Below are 20,132 nucleotides of genomic sequence, written 5' to 3'. Positions count from 1 at the left end.
TTTTAATCCAGACAGCTAGTAATATGATTTCCTTACAACTCTGTCGTGCTGTCGTTAGTATGAAACTCGATCATTCTGTTGAAACTTGCAAGTGAAACCTGTTTGCGAAGTCAAGAAAACGGTTTCGCGGTGCGGTGTCTCGGCCACGGGTTGAGAGTCGAGATAAGAAAGGTCAGCATAATCGTTAAGATTAATTAACATGACCGAATAATACTTTGATGTGCAACAAATACAAAAAAAAATTTAACCGTCATAATAAGTTGTCTCTTTGCGTCAAATGTGAGTTGTAGACTTGGAGCCGAGTGGTACCCAGCACTAATAGGAAAGAAGAAAGGACCACTCAATCTCTTTCCCATGGATGTAGTAAAAGGCGATTAAGGGATAGGCTTGTAAACTTGGGATTCTTCTTTTAGGCGATACACTAGCAACCTGTCACTATTTGAACCTCCATTCCATCATAAAGCTAAACAGCTGAACGTGGCCTATCAGTCTTTTCAAGACTGTTGGCTCTGTCTACCCCGCAAGGGATATAGACGTGATTATATGTATGTATGTAACTTGTTCATAGTTGTTTGCTAATCACATTGCAAATCAATGTCTCGTCTTGAAGAGCTCGTTCAGAAACTATAGGTCATAAGACTAATTCCGCGACTGGATGTAAGCCAAACATTCGTTCTATTGTCGACAGTTGTTTCTTTTGTATTGTATGTTACCTATGCATATGTCTCGTGCCGGTTGACGAAGCAGGTCGTCGAACTCATACATAAATGGTCGTAAAATTTTTGGGGTGAATTGATTTCTTTGTACGTACGAGTACAAAAGTATTCTCGACTTTATAACTATACGTTTAAGTGAGAAAATTGTGTGATACTTATATAAAAAAATGTGCGGTAGTTTTAAAATATGAAACGGCCTTGCTAAGTTGAACTGTAAACTCCTTTACTCGGTCAAGGCTTTAACTTAAATGGGTGAAAATTTTGTGATTTAATTAATGCAGTGTGGGAAGACCTTCTGAAACATTTGATTGTGTGGTAATGTTAATCTAGTGAGAGATCGGGATTTCACTTTTGTGCCCACGTCGGCTGTGACGTATCAATTTCCATTTTAGATTGAGTGTCGTGGTTTTTGCATGGGCGTTCGGTACACGCGATTGCGCACGCGGCGAATACGGTTGAATGGATTATGTTGTTTAAAGTGAACTTTAAATCGTTCTAAAATGAGGTAATGTTAAGATTTGTGGACACTTATATTGTGTACTTGTAACTTTATGTTAATGGTACCTACCTACTTGCCAATATTTTTTTGACTATTCGCGGATCTAGCATAAAAACCATACCAGTACAAAACAAAAAATGCTTTTTGTTTGCTTACCATTTCCGGAAACGGCTGAACCTAATATGACAGAATCTTAAAATTTTTATAGAACTTAATAGAACATCAATCATAAGTAGATTATGAAAGGACGATAACTCCTAATTCCATACATACGCAGAGTCTACATCATTCCACTTGCCACGATCCCTGCACACTACTCTCGCTTCATCCACTTTCATAACTAAGTATATCCTGTGTATAATTTAATTATTTTGCACACCATACGACTAAACGATCACGTTGGCTTGTTCCAGGTCCAGAAACAAATGGCCCGGGAGTACGAGCAGCTGAAAGCCACCGTCGCCACGTTGCAGATGTTCCAGCATGACGGAGAGAAGGCGATCACACCGTTGACAGGAAGTGAGTTCATCACCAGGTTTCATTTATTTACATGCATTTGGTTTTTAAAACTGATTGGTGGGATAAGTAATAGCGTGATATGAAAATGACATGCCTCTACTTCTCTTCCCGTTGATATTGTAAAAGCCAATAAAGGGAATGGCTAAGAAACTTTGGATTCTTCTTAGCGATGGACTAACAAATAATGCTATAATTTATAAGCCATAATGCTGAACACGGCATATTTCAGTTTTCTCGGGACTGTTGGATCTGTCTACCCCGTAAAGTATAAAGGTGTTGTATTGCATGATCTGCCTGTGGCGATACCATAATCTAACTTATTGGTGCTTTATTTTTTTGAGTTATGACTCAATTCTTCAATTAACACTAACGCTTCTGTTCCAGTAGAGATATATTCACTTTATGTCGAGTTTATTTTTATTGTGGCGAAAGGTTCATTAGCTTGAAAATCCCACAGGAGTTTGACAGGATACATAATTTTGTAAAGTCGTTTCCACTCCGGGTCATTGGCCGTTGGGCTTCGAAAGGCACGCCAAAGGCCCTTTGTCACTTTGTTGTCAAAAAATAGAATAAACAATTGTTTTTAAAACTATCCCAGAACCTGCTACGTATTTTTTAACCCAAGTGGTATAGGAATAAGTAGAATTGTGAACATAAATCAAACAGAAGGACAAATATATTTTTTATCAACATAACACAAAAGAGACTTAGAGATATTCTGAATCTGACAATGCTCTCTGCATTGTCAGATTCAGAATATCTCTCTCCATCGTCAGCTATCAGTTATGTTTCGGAGCCGGAATGGCAGAGTCCTTTTTTCAAGATTTTATCAGTCTTATAAGTTGCCAACAATCTAGTTCTGAGCCATAGAATTAGAAACAACTATACGGACAGTATGACAATTTTCAAGGGTTTGCATTTTGTCATTTTCAACCATCTATACTTTATTATAAAGCTGAAGAGATTGTTTGTTTGTTTGAATGCGCTAATCTCAGGAACTTCTGGTTCGAATTGAAAAAACATTTTCTTTTTGTTATTTGTGTTGAATGGACCATTTATCGAGGAAGGCTATATACTCGTAACATCACGCTGCAAGCAATAAGGAGCGAAGTAATAATGGAAAATGTGCAAAAAGAACGGGGGAAATTATTCATCCTTGAGGGCTTCAAGGATGCCCAATATAACTATTCCACGCGGACGAAGTCACGTCACAGCTAGTTCAGTATAATATATATTGTGTAAATTTGCTGCTATCAGTCATTTAACTATTAATCCTGTTTCATGGCATTTTTTTTAAGAATAAAAAAAAATATTAATTAAAAATATAATCACATGTTCAATTAAGTGAATGCATTCATTCATTAACTCTGATTCCGATGAATAGTCGATGTGCCGACAACGCTTCCGATCTAACCATTGTTCTTGTGACATAATGTCGTTACGACGAACTTGGTGTTACTACGTAAATGGTGACCGAAGGTGATGACATTCGTGGGGCCAGGTCGAGTGTTTACCGAGTTTTTATTGACGACTGCCCAAAAACTGATACCATGTTACATAAATTAATAATTTACACATTAATAGTACGGTACTATTAATTTGTCTATTATAAATTTATCAACGTGGTTTCGGGCACTTTAAATAAATAATAAATAAATAAATATATACGGGACAAATAACCCAGATTGAGTTAGCCTCGAAGTAAGTTTAAAAATACACAACTCCAAATCTTTTTCATTGATGTCGTAAAAGGCGACTATATAGGCTTATGAACTTGGTGTTCCTCTTGTAGCCAATGGGCTAACAACCTGTCACTATTTGAATCTCAATTAGGTAAATCTTTAAGCCAGCTTAACGTTTCAGTCTTTTCAAGACTGTTTGCTCTGTCTACCTGGCAAAGGATATAGACATTATATGTATGTATGTAATTATAGACAGAGACTACCATCTTTCCACAATCCCTGCATTTTTCTTTCACTTATTTCACATTATACTCTCTTCATGTTAACTCGCTGATAAAAGCGAGTCCATGAGAAATTAAACTTTCCTTAAGAAAAATGTGGCGGATAGAAAAAAGAAATGTGCAAACGGACGGAATGTAATGATCAACTTGAAGGAGCAATTCTCGCTTCCGCTCCGAAGGAATCTCGTGACGCAATGTGAGAGATTGTTTGTTTTTTGTTCTGTGTTTAAAACAATTAATTGTGCTGAAAATCAACAACATTCTGCCGTAAACTTCTTACAATTTTGCGCGCAATCACAATAGTAGTAAGAAATTAATTTATTAATTGACATCTGAATTAGACGAACAAACCTGTTTCTTATCAAAATGTTCCAAGTATTTTGGTGTTTAAATTTAAAATAGAAATATTTTTTTAGGTTTTATTTATTGGTCCAATCTATACTAATATTATAAAGCTGAAGAGTTGTGAGAGAGAGAAGTGTGTTTGTTTGAACGCGCTAATCCCAGGAACTACTGGTTCGAATTGAAAAATTATTTTTGTGTTGAATAGACCATTTATTGAGGAAGGCTTTAGGCTATATATAACATCACGCTGCAACTTTTAGGAGCGAATTGATAATGGAAAATGTGAAAAAAAACGGGGAAAATTGTTCATCCTTGAGGGCTTCAATGATGCCCAAAATTACTATTCCACGCGGACGAAGTCGCGGGCACAGCTAGTTATTGATAAAAGGATATACTCCGTAGACGTGATTATGCCCTTTTTTTAAGAAACTATTCATTAAAAAGGTGCCGCGTGGTTCCCGGCACCAATACAAAAAAAGAATAGGAACACTCCATCTCTTTACCATGGATGTCAATCAGAAGATACACCATTTTCAAGCTAATTATTTAAATCGAGATTACCTAAACAGTTTCAATTAAGGTACCATTGTTCTCCCTAGGAAGCCTACAGACAAACACTTCTTCCATTGTGGAGGTTCTGACGTCAAAGAATACAATTGTTGTCTAATTGAAATAGGCGAGGGAAATGAACTCGGAAGGTCGCGATGAGCCTGCCCTTTTAGGTGTTTGACCTTAGGAAACTTCATTTTATTTACTACAGTAAACTTTCAGTTTTATTACTTTGAAAAAAGGGCTGGTTTTAGTTCTAAAGTTATACAACCGAAATCCTACTAGTATCAATTACGTCTTACTTCCTTGCGGGGTAGACAGAGCCTGATAGGCCACGTTCAACGTTGGCTTAATTGAGATTCAAATAGTGACATGTTGCTAGCCCATCGCTTAAAAGAAAAATCCCAAGTTTATAAGCCTATCCCTTAGTCAATACACGTCTTAGAAAGTACATAATACAAAAAGAAATCACAGAAGGCGGTCTTATCTTTCGATTTGACCTGTTTTCTACTAATAATAATTTCCTAAATGTTTGCCCGTTGACTGGAAGATTTCCCTTCATGGGATAAGTCCGCCATTGCAAGTGATTTATTTATTTTACAATTATGTTCTATTTTTTGTAACTGTGTAAATTTATGTGCAATAAAGATATTACACACAAACAATAGGCAACAACATGGTTGTAAATTTCTTGACATCATTCTAGCTGGAAAATAATCTAACTGGCTTAGGTAAAGACGAGACTCGACAGAGACTATGGCACTTGTTTTTCCTTTAACTAATTGTGTTTTTATTTTGACTAAAGCTTTACTAAGAATACAAAGGCTGAGCTTGAAAGAGATCTGATTTATTTATTTTCATGTCAAGCAACTAACGAGTAACTTTGTGGATGAGGAACACTCGCCGTGAATACTAATATGAGTTTTCATAGTAGGTTGTAGAGGTATTCAAATTATTGCAACTGTAAACTTTTGTTGGCCTATTTAAAACTTCTCTTGTGACTTTCGTGTGTAGTACATATCGTGTCTTTATCCCTAAAGGGGTAGACAAAGCCAAACAAGCCAACAGTCCCAAAAGCAAGGACACTTTCAGGTGGTTTAATACAGCACTTACATTAATTAGTAAATAACCTTAAAAAGTCTTATTTTTATATATTATTTCCTTTTTTTTTCTCTTACCACGCATAACTTTTTCTCGTAGCTTTATTACTCATCATTATATCATTATATTTCCATTGAAATGATAAGGCTTGTATAACAAGATTAATCCGCGGGGACGGAGATAAGTGTAACGTTAATTAAACTAATCAATTTCTCACTATTTTTACGTCATATATACATCGTATTACATACATACATAAAATCACGCCTCTTTCCCGGAGTGGTAGGCAGAGACTACCTCTTTCCACTTGACACGATCTCTGCATACTTCCTTCGCTTCATCCGCATTCATAACTCTCTTCATGCAAGCTCGGCGGTTTCGGGTACTTTGACCTGACCCTTTACCAGGACGTCCTTAATTTGATCAAGATACGTTCGTCTAGGTCTTCCCACCCCGACCTTTCCCTCCACACTCTCCTTGTATATCTGCTTAGTCAACCTGCTTTTATTCATCCTCTCCACATGACCGAACCATCTTAACATACCCTTTTCTATTCCTGTTTTTTCTATTCCTGATACGTTCAGCTGTTTGGCTAATGATAGAATTGAGATTCAAATAATAATAGACAGTTATGTTATTCCTCTGTATGTATGTGCTGAAAGATCTCCTTAACGGTTATTATAAAACGCGGCGAACTGTAAAAGTACCTACCCAAAACCGACGAGCTTGCATTAAGAGTCATATCAAAACATGTAAAGATATGGTCACTACCTACCACTCTGGGCGTGATTTTATGTATGAATGTATGTATCCTTACTGTTAAAACGTGTGAGGGGTGAGGTGAAGAGGGAATGTGATCAGGTGAAAGGTTGAGTGTATGTGTTATAACTGTTAATAATTCTGACATTATTAATAGTATCAGTAATCACATGTTAAAGCTAGTTAGAATTTTAAGTAACAAAGCAGCGTAGATTATTATGAATCACTCCTCAACCAATAAATCAACACCATAAATCTGTACCAAATGGAAACTGAGATTCTGCATCTCATTTGAAGTCGTGGGGATTTAGTTATTTAGTAGTTACATCGCTTGCGGTTCTCTCCCGCAAGGATTCAATTAGTATACGGCTGCGCTACAAAACAATGAGAATACAGAAGAATATAAGTGTACTATTATCTATATAAGTACTAATTATAATATATCGTTGCGTTAGTATCTCGTAACACAAGTCTCGAACTTACTTCGAGGCTAACTTAATCTGTGTAATCTGTCACGTGTATATATATATTTTTTTATTGATTATTGTACATTCTCCTGGCGTCCGTCCCGTCCCGTCCGTCTTAACCTCTTTAGAGATTAGCCTGAAAATACCTATGACCACGATCCCGATCCTAAGAGAGAGAGAGAAAAAAGAGAGAAACTATCGCTCTCCCGTGTCACTTCATAATAAAAAACGAATTTTTTTAATATGAAGTGACACGGGATTTTTAATATCAAGGGACACAAACAAAATATACCACGGGATCTAGATATGGTAATAAGTCTTACATCCGAACCTTATTAGTTCGGTTACATATCCAGTTGCTTGAATGTGCAGGTTTCCTCACCATATTCCTTCTCCCAAGTGCAACGGTTAACGGTTTACAATGAAACTGATGTACATAACTACGGTAAGATTTACACCAGTGTATCATTACCATTCAGCTACCGACGTTACATCAAAAACCACATAAATCCTACTAATATTATAAATGCGAAAGTTTGTGAGTGTGTCAGTATGGATGTTTGTTACTCTTTCACACAAAAATTACTGAACCGATTACGATGAAATTTGGTATGTAGGTAGCTGAAGACCCAGAATAACATATAGGCTTTATACTTTTTATCCCGGAGTTCCCGCGGGATTGATTGTTACGCGGACGAAATCGTGGGCGGCTTCTAGTAAAGATATAAAGAACGATTAGAACTATTTGTTGTAGGTACAAATAATAGGCTATTTGACTGTAATAAAAATATACATTTCTTTTATGTCATCAGTCTTAATATTAATTTTTTGGAGCGATTTGTAATAACGCGAGATAAAAATATTGCATTATTTTAACAAAATCCGTCTCAGAAAATTTGGCTTTTTTATGCAGCTGTCTCGTGACTAAAAACGAACGTGATTGGCTATTTCTATTATGACGTCAATTATCCATAAACAGACTGTGGATCGTACTGTTCCTTAGTGTTCACTATTATTTTTCAAGATTTTATAAGTGTTTGATCGCTCGGGATTACTCAGATAGCATAGGTATTTAATAATGGAAACCAATTTTGCGAAAGCTGACAGTCGAAACCTACCAAAAGACTTTTGGTAGGTCCACTTTTGGCAAAAGTGGACCCAATAATGGTTGGCGTCTTCTTCAAAGACAATCCAGATTTCTATGCTGCCGCACTGAGGAATGTGAAAACATCAATGTAAGTATATCTTGGTAACCACTGATCTTAGATCATGATCTGAAACCACTTCTTGCGAATATTCAAATCCATCGGCATAGAAAAAAACGATTTCGTAGGTGATTTTATTGTTGTATTAGTGCATATAGGCACTGCTTAACATTTATAGGAACTCATTTTAATAATTTTCACACATATGACGTGGCACAAGTTAAATAAAACAAGAGAAAATCAAAACTTTTCGAAACACCAACAAGCTTTGTATGATATTTACACGAAATTTACGTCACTGCATGCCATGGCCGCCATATTGCTAAAAGTCGCGTTTTGGCGGCATATTTGAATATTGCATTTTCTTTTTCGATTTTTTAATAAAATAGCTGTAATAAAGGCAGAAAAGTATTTTTGTAGGGCTCCTTATAAACAAATAAATAGCCTAAGATAGTTTTTAGAACTTTGTCAAATAGCCTATACTGAGTCCGTTGGATTGAGACGTTGAGAAAAGAGTTTTTTTTTTGGATTTTTTTTTTTATTAAGTTATTGTAGTAGAGCCTACTGTATTTTTCATATTTTGTAGCTTTACGTTTGTAAAGACGGAAATATTTCTCCTTTTCGTGTTGCGCGCCGTTGACCTGATCCACTTTCAGCCACGCTGCTCGCGATATTATTGTGTTCGATTTTCAAATTCACAAGAACTACATATTCCACTTGATTGTGAAAAGAAAAAAAACTAAGTACCTTACCTTTGTAATTTTGTCTTACAATAAATAAGCGACCGCTAGACTTAAAAATGCAATGTGAATGTAGAACCTTATTTTTTGTATTGGCAAAGAAAACGTTTTTAAAGCAAATTAAAACTGTCACCAAACAAACCTCTAACTCCATTAATGTTTTATCTATAAACCAAGATATACGGTGGGCCTCAAACAAATAGTAAAATTGCTTTATTATAATCCCTTAGACATTTAATTTTTATCAGTTTAATCTACATGTTTTGTTATGAGAACATCTATTTATCTATTTTATTTACGCTCAAACGACAAGTATAATCCCGTAATCACTAAATACTCATAAGCAGGCACACGCATTAAAATTCAACTCTTTAATCTGTTAGGTATTTGCTAAGTGTTTTTTATCACGTCTCTGTAGCGCAGAGCGGTAGTAACGCTTGCCTTTGACACCGGAGATCTCTGGTTCGAATCCCGGCCAGGGCATGATGAGAAAAGAACTTTTTCTGATTGGTGTGGGTCTTGGATGTTTATCTATATAAGTATTTATTATAAAATATAGTATAGTTTAGTTAGTATCTCGTAACTAAAGTCTCGAACTTACGTCGAAGCTAACTCAAGCCGTATAATATGTGTATGTCCCGTATAAGTACCTATATTTATTTCAATAACTTTAAAAACATTAACATTTTGTTCTCTCTACATCATCTTATCCTTGCTTCTGGCATGAATCCCGGTTACATCCTCACCTTTCTGCAAACGAGGCCGTAGTGCACCTTCAGATCTCGATCCTGGACTGGGTAAAGTCCGGTTTTTACACGAAGCGACTGTTGTCTGACCGCCGCAAACTTGACAAGGGAACCTAGCCTTATTGAGTCATGGATATTTTCTTCTTTTAACTTATAATTCTGGTCTATCCGTGAACAAAGTATACTATATTAATGTAAATCTAAATCAAATTTGTTAATTTGATAAGGACTTGTCGTAAATTGTTAGGGTAATTTTATGAGATATGTGAATGACATCGTGAATTTTAATATTCTGTAACAGATTACGGAATATGCCTCTATAATAGGTAAAAACACCCACGTTAGTTTACTTTATTAGAAGAACTCTACTTACGTAATAATAAATGTTTATGGTGGGAGATCTATATTTCAAATTGGGGACGATACATGAAGACTTATGAATGTGGATGAAGCGAAAGAAGTAGGTATGCGGAGATCGTGGTAAGAAAGATTTAGTCTTTGCCTACCCCACCGGGAAGGCGTGATTTTATGTATCACTATATAGTATAAAACAAAGTCGCTATTTTAGTCTGTTTGTCTGTATGCTTAAATCTTTAAAATTACGCAAAGGATTTTGATGCGGTTTTTTGTAACAGGTAGAGTGATTCAAGAGGAAGGTTTTTATGTATAATAATAATAACATTTATAATTTTGCACCCGTGCGAAGCCGGGGCGGGTCGCTAGTGTATTATAAAATGAAATTATGAATCTTCTGTCGTTCATTTCCCAGAGTAAAAGAAATAGCGGAATTGAAATGTTCGCGTTAATTCCCGTTTACATACATTAATTACCATGCAACGCGAAAGTTCAAAAGTATTAATAGCTGAAAGTTCAAGAAATGTGTGAATATAGTAAAGTTAATCAAAAATGTCTCCTGTTTCAGATTTTGAAGACTACCCAACGAGAGATCAAATGTGGGCGCCGGCGCCGCACGAGATAGACCCCGACATATGGCCCCCGCCCCCCGACAGAGACCCCAACGCGTGGCCGCCCCCCACCAGTGTTGAACACAAGTAAATCTTAATTAATCCATTAGTCTAAATTAATTAATCCCAACCCCAAAGCCCCAAAGGCCAAAGACTGATTTTTTTGTTGACTTTGATTTGACGGCCTCTGTGGCGCAGCGATTGTACGCTTGTCTGTGACACCGGAGGTCTCGGGTTCAAATCCCGGCCAGGGCATGATGAGAAACGAACTTTTTCTGATTGGCCTGGGTCTTGGATGTTTATCTATGTAAGTATTTGTTATAAAATATGGTATCGTTGAGTTAGTATCTCATAACACAAGTTTCGAACTTGCTTCGAGGCTAACTCAATCTGTGTTAGTTGTATATATTTATTTATTTATTTTACTGATAGGCCAGTTCATAATGGAGTGGAGATTCAGATGGTGGCAGGTTGCCGCCGAAAAGGAGAATTAAAATTTTCTAAGTCGTTCCCTTGAGAAACTTACAATCTACACGGGAATACACTGAGTTTGTTCATTACTATAAGAGCAGCATTCAAAATGATAATATTTCCCTTCCAGAGGACCGCCATCCATGAAATCTGCCCGCAACAATCCCCGGACCGCCCGCGCGGACCCCAAAAGGACCCCGGCGACGGCGAGGAACGCAACCACATCGCATCGGAAGACTTCGGACGTTAGAAACCCTAAAATGGCCGCCAAGGCACATAGTGGTAAGTTTTCTATTAGACAAACGCCTCATAAGTTGAACCAAAATGTCCGCCATAGGACCCCAGGCTCGATGAGTGCGGGTGCATAAATATGTCAAAGAATTTGAACCAAAATCTATGTATAGTCATTTATTCATGTTATGAACTTCGGTATATATTAAGCAGTTATTACTGTTTAAGTTGTATTTTTTTTCTATTTTTTATCTTGTGGGGAACTTTGTATAAATTTCACAAATTAAGGGCCTGGATTAAATTGTAATTATATGGCTTCTCACGAAGCCCTACCTATAACATCATGTGTTATGTAACTTCCAAAAGACTTAATATCCTATTAGGTGATACCGCGGAAACACTTTTACGTTTTTTTTTAAGTTTCAGTTAATTACCTAATGTAATGCATACAGTAAAGCATCTCTCTTTTCCGGAAGCATATGGAGAGACTACATCTTAATACCTATTTAAAGCATTATTTGAGCTTGCGTGCCTCATCTTGCTTACCACCAGGCAGATTGTGGTCAAAAGCACTCAAATCTTTTATAAACAAAAAATCCTTCCACTTACCATCATCCCCAAATCTTTAGACAAATATACTACTTCAAAAGCAATAGTTTTAATAGATAATACATTACACAATTTGTTTTAATGTATATTTCAGCAAAGACAAAAGACTCGAACATCAAAGACCACGGCGGGGGCAACAACAAGGAGAAACAAGACAGAGACAACAATAACGGAGACACGGACGACGAGAAGCACAAGGAGGAGGAGAGGCGGTTCGAGCCTGCGTCCGCGGCGGACGGGGATCTAGTCGATATGCTCGGTGAGATGGGTTTTATACATACATAAATACTAGTGTCCGACCGAAGGTCTATTTTTGGCCGAAGCCGAAGCCGAAGCCGATTAATCGGCTATCGCCACAACCTTCGGCCGAAGCCGAAGCCGAAGCCGAAGGTTTATATTCTCTCAGCACTCAGTAATTAATTTTGTTCAATATTGTCTACAAGCTACAATTAATATTAAAATCATTTCAAAACCTCAATATTGAAGGTTTATATATTGACTGTCTCATATAGAAGTTGATGATATATCATAGAGGTGGTTGGTTTAGAGATAAACTAGCTGTTGCCCGCGACTTCGTCCGCGTAAATTTCGAGTTGAATTTTAATCATACAGTCAGATACAGACAGACAAAAAATGTAAAAAAAAATTCTCTATCCGTTTCAGTCAAAATATTAAATGTACAGAAAAAATATTTTTACCGTTTTATTATATGTAGTATTTTGATTTTCAGTTTTTTTACATAAAATACTCAAACAATACAAAAAAAAAAATATTTTTAATAATAAAAAATATCTTGTAATTGTTGGGATTCGAACTTGGACCGCCAACTTCACAGTCTCACGGGCTAACCACTGGACCATCGAAGCCGTTGCGTTGGTGTCGAAATTAAAGTAGACTACATACATATGGTCATGTCTTTATCCCTTGCGGGGTAGACAGAGCCAACAGACTTGAAAAGACTGAATGGCCACGTTCAGCTATTTGACTTAATGATACAATTGAGATTCAAAAAGTGATAGGTTGCTCGCCCATCGCCTAAAAAAGAATCCCAAGTTTGTAAGCCCATCCCTTAGTCGCCTTTCACTTATATTTATATGTTATAGGTATAATGCCGTCGTATAATGATAAATGAATTTGAATTTTTCTTTTCGTAACTTATTTGCCGGCATACTGATGCCTTGAGTTCATTCAAATGTCGATAACTTTTTTTTTGTGAACCGATTTTGATGAAACAAACTTTAAATGTTATTCTGAGTTAAAACAAAGCAATTGGTGAAAGTTTGAAGTAAATCGGTTTAGTACTTTCGGAGATAATCGTGATCATACATACAGACAGACAGACAAGAAATTAAAAAAAAAATATTTTTGCTTTCTATTATTCATTCTAAGTGTCCCTCTATCTATTTCAGTCGAAAATACTAAATGTACAGACAAAATATTTTTACTGTTTTATTATATGTATAGATAAAAGTTTGTGATTTACCTACTGGTAAAAATAATGATTTGATTTCTTACAAAAACACTCGTTTAAATACACGTACGGACTTGTTTTGATGCATGCAATCAGCAATGTGATATTTTGACAGTGACTCCCGGCCGCCTCATGACTTTCGTAACAGTTCGTTCAATCTCGACGGTCGCTCGGACCTTCGGCGAAACCTTCGGCTTCGGCCGGATTTTGGGCCGAAGCCGAATGTTTCGCCGAAGGTGGATTTTTTGGCCGAAGGTGGCCGAAGCCGAAGCCGAAGCCGAAGCTTCGGTCGGACACTAATAAATACATACATAAAATCACGCCTCTTTCCCGTAGGGGTAGGCAGAGACTACCTCTTTCCACTTGCCACGATCTCTGCATATTTCCTTCGCTTCATCCACATTCATAACTCTCTTCATGCAAGCTTGGCGGTTTCGGGTACTTTTCACCTGACCCTTTACCAGGACGTCCTTAATTTGATCAAGATACGTTCGTCTAGGTCTTCCCACTCCGACCTTTCCCTCCACTCCTTATTATACTGTGCATTATTACGAAATTCACAAAAGTACCGATAAATTGTTGTTATGAGGACAAGAACGATGGGATGGGATATCCAATATATTAATCTCTCATCTCTTTCCCGGTTGCTAGAATATGCTATATTCTAGCAACCGGGAAAGAGATGAGAGATTAATATATTGGATATAACTTAAATTTAATTTTATGAAATGTAAAATGACTTGAAAATGTGTATGTGTAAATGATTTTAAGAAACACAAAGAGCGAAGCGGACGGAAAACAGTCTAGAAAGATGAATTTTAATAGTTTGTTCTTCTTGCCGTAAGTCCTGGTAAAAACCTTACCTCTCTGGAAAAAAGTCAAGGGTGCGTCTATTTGCCCAATGATCTTGGATTGGGTAAGTTAGATTTTTACACTAAAAGATTCCCATCTGATCTTCGTTACCTTTGCTACTAACCCGTATATGATCATGGTTACACACCCGGTTTCCTGAATATGAAAATGAGTTTAAATGGTCATTTTAAAATTCTTAAAGAAACGGGAAAACAGGGTTTTTTATTTAGCCGAGATAAAAAAAAAATCCGTATTTTATTTTCAAGAGCTACGGCATTATCGAAGACTTAACATCCTTCTTATTTCTGTCTTCTTCAGTCCTTTAAATGCCCACGTCATAAAACTGGCTAATCAAGTCTCCTCCTTAATATATCTTTGTTTCCAGAACGCGACATTGTACAAAAGAACCCCAACATAAGATGGGACGACATCGCAGATCTGTCTGAAGCGAAGCGGTTGTTAGAAGAGGCGGTTGTCTTACCCATGTGGATGCCTGACTTTTTTAAGGTACTTCTATTTATTTAATAAGTTATAGTCCCGGTTACATCCTCACCACTCTGGACCCAAAGTATTTACAACGCCATCTGTTGCGAGAAAGCCTAATATTTCAATTTATTCCTAATGATTGGTAGTATTAGTAGTATACCCTTTGCACTAAACGAACGAAGACAGTAAATAATATGATGTTACTTTTACGGTTAATGAGATTATTCTTTTTTGTCCAGGGCATCCGGCGACCGTGGAAAGGCGTCCTGATGGTGGGTCCCCCGGGAACCGGCAAGACCATGCTCGCCAAAGCCGTGGCCACAGAGTGCGGCACCACCTTCTTCAATGTTTCCTCGTCAACGCTCACCTCGAAATACCGTGGAGAATCGGAGAAACTAGTCCGGTTGCTGTTTGAAATGGTACGTTGTAATAGTATGTCTTTTGGCAAGTCTGAGGATTGACGGGAAGATACTGTTTCGGGTTGGCTTAAGAGACCGCTATTCTGTGGATTTTAGGCCTGGGTTTATATGCTTCAGTTCATAGAAATTCGACATCGCCATAACGTGTATAGACGCAACAACACTATTCGAATCTGAACCACCCTATTGTACTCGTAAATGGCGGTTATTCCAAATTACTTGTAAGTTTTTGCCGGTTTGTCCCGGTTGCGTCCTCACATTTTTTTAATTGGCTAAGTCAGGTTTCTATACGAAGGGACTCCCAATTTGACCTCCGCAACCTTTGCACAGGAACCTGACCCGTATTGAGTCATGGATTACATATCCAACTTCTTTAATATACTAGTTGTTCCTCACCGTGAAAGCATCGCATAGCAAAATTTTGTTCTTAAGATAATAAAAAGTAAAGTGTACAATTGTTACATGTAACTGATTTTAAACTATCGACTCCTTTTCAATGATTACCTTCTTTTATATCTATTTGACGAAGCGTGTCACTGATTTATTTCTACTCTTATTTTACGGCATACCGACACAAGTTGCTTGTTGAGAATAGCTGGAATTTTTTCACTGATTTAAACATTATATTCTCCAATCTTTAATTTCAATTGTTATTTATGTATGTTATATGTTTTTTTTTACAAAAACATTATATTCTCCAATCTTTAATTTCAATGTGCAATGATTGTTAAAACATTTGCAGGCGCGGTTCTACGCACCGAGCACGATATTCATCGACGAGATAGACTCGCTGTGTTCCCGCCGCGGCTCCGACAGCGAGCACGAGGCGTCCCGCCGCGTCAAGAGCGAGCTGCTCGTGCAGATGGACGGGCTGGGATCCGCCACGGATGAGCCCGCCAAGGTCACCACTATTTCATTATAGTTCTTGTTTGTTTGTTTGTAAATTCTTTATTGTACATAACAAATTATAAGTAATACATTAAAAAAAACATTAAAAATAACGACGTACAAGGGCGGACTTATCCCTGTGAGGGATTTCTTCCAGTCAACCAGGTATTTCAAAGAAATATGTAAAAGGATAGTAGCTGCAGCTAGTTCTTACTATGTTACTAATATTATTAATGCGAAAGTTTGTGAGAATGTCAGATGTTTGTTACTCTTTCACGCAAAATCTACTGTACCGATTACGATCGGTATGTAGGTAGATGAAAACCTAGAATAACATATAGGCTACTTTTTATCCCGGAGTTCCCGCGGGTTTGATTCCACGCGGACGAGCGGGCGGCCTCTAGTAACTTTATAAATGCGAGAAAGTCAGTCTGTCTTGTTCCGCTTGCACAGCTAAACCGCTGGACCGATTAGAATGAAATTTGGTATGCATATAGAATAGATCTTTAGGTAAAAGGCATTTCTTTTTCTGGAAATTCCCACGTGTGCGTAGCGCCGCGCAAGATAGTACATACATAAATAATTAATTATTATTAAATAAATGATTAACCTCATGTCCCCTGAATTTTAATCATATGATAATGAAAAGGCTGGAACTGGCCGGAGATTAAAGGCGACATTTGACTGTGGATCTCTTTTTGGTGATAGAAACGGCAAACGGCGGAATGATTCATCATTTCTAACTTATGTGAATAATATTTATATATGTATATCTAAAATATCTATAGGTATGCTTATTTATGAATGTTATATGTTTTTTTTTTCACCCTTATATTGACACTGGATCATTTATCTGTTTGCTATTTTCTAAAGGATGGTATAGATAAATAGAGAGTGGTGTTAGCATTAAGTCCACCTATTGTACATTTGAGACTCAAAAGAGTTTTAAATTATAATGAAATAATAATTTAAAACTCTTTTGAATCATACATACATTCATAAGATCACGCCTCTTCACCCGGAGGCAGGCAGAGACTACATCTATTCGCTTCGCCCACATTCATAATTCTCTTCATGCAAACCCATCTATCTTTTCTATATTGTTGTATCATGACTTCATACGATTTATGTGATCAACTCCTGTAAATTTACGTGAAACAAATGCTTCAAAGGATTGCAACACAATTTTAAAAGTGGTTTCTTTCTCTTTTGGTGCCTCTACAACCTCCAATGGATATCGAAATATTTCAAATTAACTTTTTTAAATAAACAACAAAAATTGGCAGTTGCCTTCTTCCAGTCTTCTTCTTACACCAATACTTGAAATTGTTATACTTACACCAAGTAATTTTTTTTTATTATTATTATTACAGGTGGTTATGGTCCTAGCTGCAACGAATTTCCCCTGGGACATAGACGAGGCGCTGCGCAGGCGGCTCGAGAAGCGAATCTACATACCGCTGCCCACGCAGGAGGGACGCGAGGCATTACTACATATAAACCTTAGGGAGGTGAAGGTGGACCCCGAAGTGGACCTCAAGAGCATTGCCAGAAAGCTTGACGGTTACTCCGGAGCCGATATCACTAATGTTTGCAGGTTGGTAAAAGAGAATTTTTTTTTAATTTTACGTGAAACTGGAAAGTAGCCCTTTCAACCCTAAAATTCTATATGCTTCTATAAGCTAATCTTGGATTGAATTCATCCTAAAATCTCAGAACCGCCCTGCGAGGAATAACTCGCATAACATTAGGCTTTCACAAAAAATGAAATGAAGCCTTTTAGTCGCAAATGTCTCGTACTCGTCTCTTATAATATCTCTTTGCAGGATTTTGGTCATAGATTTTTCTCATGGAGGGACGCAATCAGGCCAAAACGCCCCAAGAATATCCCCTTTTGTATCCTAACATTCCGATATCTTTGTCAAAATCAGTTCACATATGAACCCTAATTTCCATTTGTTTCAGAGATGCATCAATGATGTCGATGCGACGCAAAATAGCCGGCCTCAAACCGGAACAGATAAAACAACTAGCCAAGGAGGAACTCGACCTGCCAGTAACGAGGCAGGACTTCCTCGAAGCGTTAGCCAAATGCAACAAATCAGTTTCCAAAGGGGACATACAGAAATATCTCACCTGGATGGACGAATTCGGATCTTCCTGATTGACGTAGACGCCAGCCACAACGTGATCCAAACAAAACGGTCAATGTTCCACACCCCATTAACACGCGGATAACACTGAAGAAAAAAAAATTTCAACTATGGAATCTTAGTACCGTGCTTTTTCGAATATGGAAGCATTTCCGTTGTGATAACCCATATGGCTCGATTGAGAATTGCCTTATAGACTAAGATGTTCGGACTGTTTCAGTATTAATTAAATTGATAGTGGCATATCCTAATTAAGTAAAACATATTTAAATCATTCCGTATATAAATATGCTTTCGGTGTAATTGATTTCACCCCGCCCCATGTAATAATTTGTGACAATGATTTCTAATTGCGTTAGGCGGATGCTATACAACATGGCTACTTTTATGTGGAACCACGTGTGCGACCGACTTGTACAAAGTTCTGAGACCCTTTGTTAAAAACTGACACTGCTGTGCAATTGTGTCCGGGTTTAAGGACAATTATTTCTAACAGAAGATGCAAGAGAACTAACTAGCCATGTGCACACAATGTAGATATATGTTGACAGTAGGAAATGGGTACAGTTTGCCATCACATTTCAGGCTATTGGACACACAGTGATCTTTGTACTTAAACTAGGATAAATTTGATATGATGATAATTTTATGCCATAACTAAGTTATATTGTCGTTTTTATAGATTTTTTTAATCAAAATAACAACATTATGTTACATTATGATATTTTGAATATATTTGGCATTTATTGTAGATTTCGCTCAATTAAAATTATGAATTTATTTGTTTGGATTTCATACTTTGAAAGACCAAAATCCACCTTAGTGCATGTATTTAGTAAATCATTTTCTTAGATCATAATTTTCCTACAGGAGAATGAAAGCAATATTATTTAAATTAAAACACATTATCAGGCGTAGTCCCCATAATTTGAGAAGAGAAAATATTGGTGTAACAAATGTAATTGGTAAATAAATAATATTTTTGCAAACATCTTAACAATCTGTAACATTGAAAATAAAATAATTTTAAATATTATTCATATTTTTTTATTGTGCCTACCACCCTAGTTCATAGCTTCCAAGATTTATCTATATAATGAATCCATCCATAAATTAACTTGGCGTTTCAGGGTCCCGTACCAAAAAGGTAAAAACGGGACCCTATTACTAAGCCTCCTGTTTGTCCGTCCGTCTGTCGTCATCTGGCTTTACCTCTTAGCTAGAAAACTGAAATTTTCACAAATTGTGCATTTTCGTTGCCGCTATAACGACAAATACTATACAAATTAAGTATGAGGTATAAAATGTTTTTGTGTTTTTCTTTTTTTTTTTGCTCAATATTAATGAGTAACAGGACGACGCTTAAAATTTCGCAGAATATTTATTTGCATTTTCTGTGTGCTATACCAGAAGGTACTAGGCTGGTACTGGTACAGGTATTTTAAATTGGAATGAGTAAATATGGCAAACAAAAACTGAATAGGTTGTCAATTTCACATCAATATAAAATCCAATGTACATAATATAGGATCAGTGGGGTTTATTCATCGTGCTTCTATCACACATCAATTACATCTTAACTACTAGTGATAGGAACTAGTTCACAGAACTTACACACAGTGGTTCAGTCCATTCCATTAAAGATAAACTTGGCTTTATGTATATAAAAATACATATTTAAGCGGTTTTGTTGAAATTTTCCATATAAAATAAGATAAGAGTCAAAGGAAAAACAAGAAAAAGTAGTGTGTTATTTTATTTTGCCTACTAATCCGCTATATGTACGTTTCTGACGGCATAAATTTCGAACGGCTAGTCTGATTTTGATGAAATAATGCCATCGCGAGCTTCGCAATTTAATAGTTTTTTCAATTATTAAATACCTCAAGACAACTTCGATGGTTTTGATGTCCTACAAAATAAAAAACCGGTGACAGAACCTGCATGTATTTGAAATTTTTCAAATAAAAATATTACA

The 20,132-nt window shown here is 36.7% G+C and overlaps 1 protein-coding gene across 1 annotated transcript in view; it reads left to right on the top strand.

Annotated features, from left to right (window-relative positions):
- LOC106131703 (katanin p60 ATPase-containing subunit A-like 1) overlaps positions 1 to 19,187 on the top strand; it is a 28,300-nt gene extending 9,113 nt beyond the window's left edge. Inside the window, exons 2-10 of the mRNA XM_013330877.2 lie at positions 1,629 to 1,734; positions 10,532 to 10,661; positions 11,176 to 11,327; positions 11,980 to 12,144; positions 14,594 to 14,715; positions 14,934 to 15,113; positions 15,856 to 16,014; positions 17,375 to 17,598; positions 17,967 to 19,187. Coding sequence (XP_013186331.2) covers positions 1,629 to 1,734; positions 10,532 to 10,661; positions 11,176 to 11,327; positions 11,980 to 12,144; positions 14,594 to 14,715; positions 14,934 to 15,113; positions 15,856 to 16,014; positions 17,375 to 17,598; positions 17,967 to 18,165 — 1,437 coding nt within the window. The 3' untranslated portion in view covers positions 18,166 to 19,187. The remainder of the gene's footprint in view (positions 1 to 1,628; positions 1,735 to 10,531; positions 10,662 to 11,175; positions 11,328 to 11,979; positions 12,145 to 14,593; positions 14,716 to 14,933; positions 15,114 to 15,855; positions 16,015 to 17,374; positions 17,599 to 17,966) is intronic.
- Positions 19,188 to 20,132: the final 945 nt, after the last annotated feature.

This window comes from Amyelois transitella, chromosome 20 (assembly GCF_032362555.1).
Source record: "Amyelois transitella isolate CPQ chromosome 20, ilAmyTran1.1, whole genome shotgun sequence".
NCBI classification, from domain to species: Eukaryota; Metazoa; Arthropoda; class Insecta; order Lepidoptera; family Pyralidae; genus Amyelois; species Amyelois transitella.
This window is presented reverse-complemented; position numbering and strand designations above follow the sequence as displayed.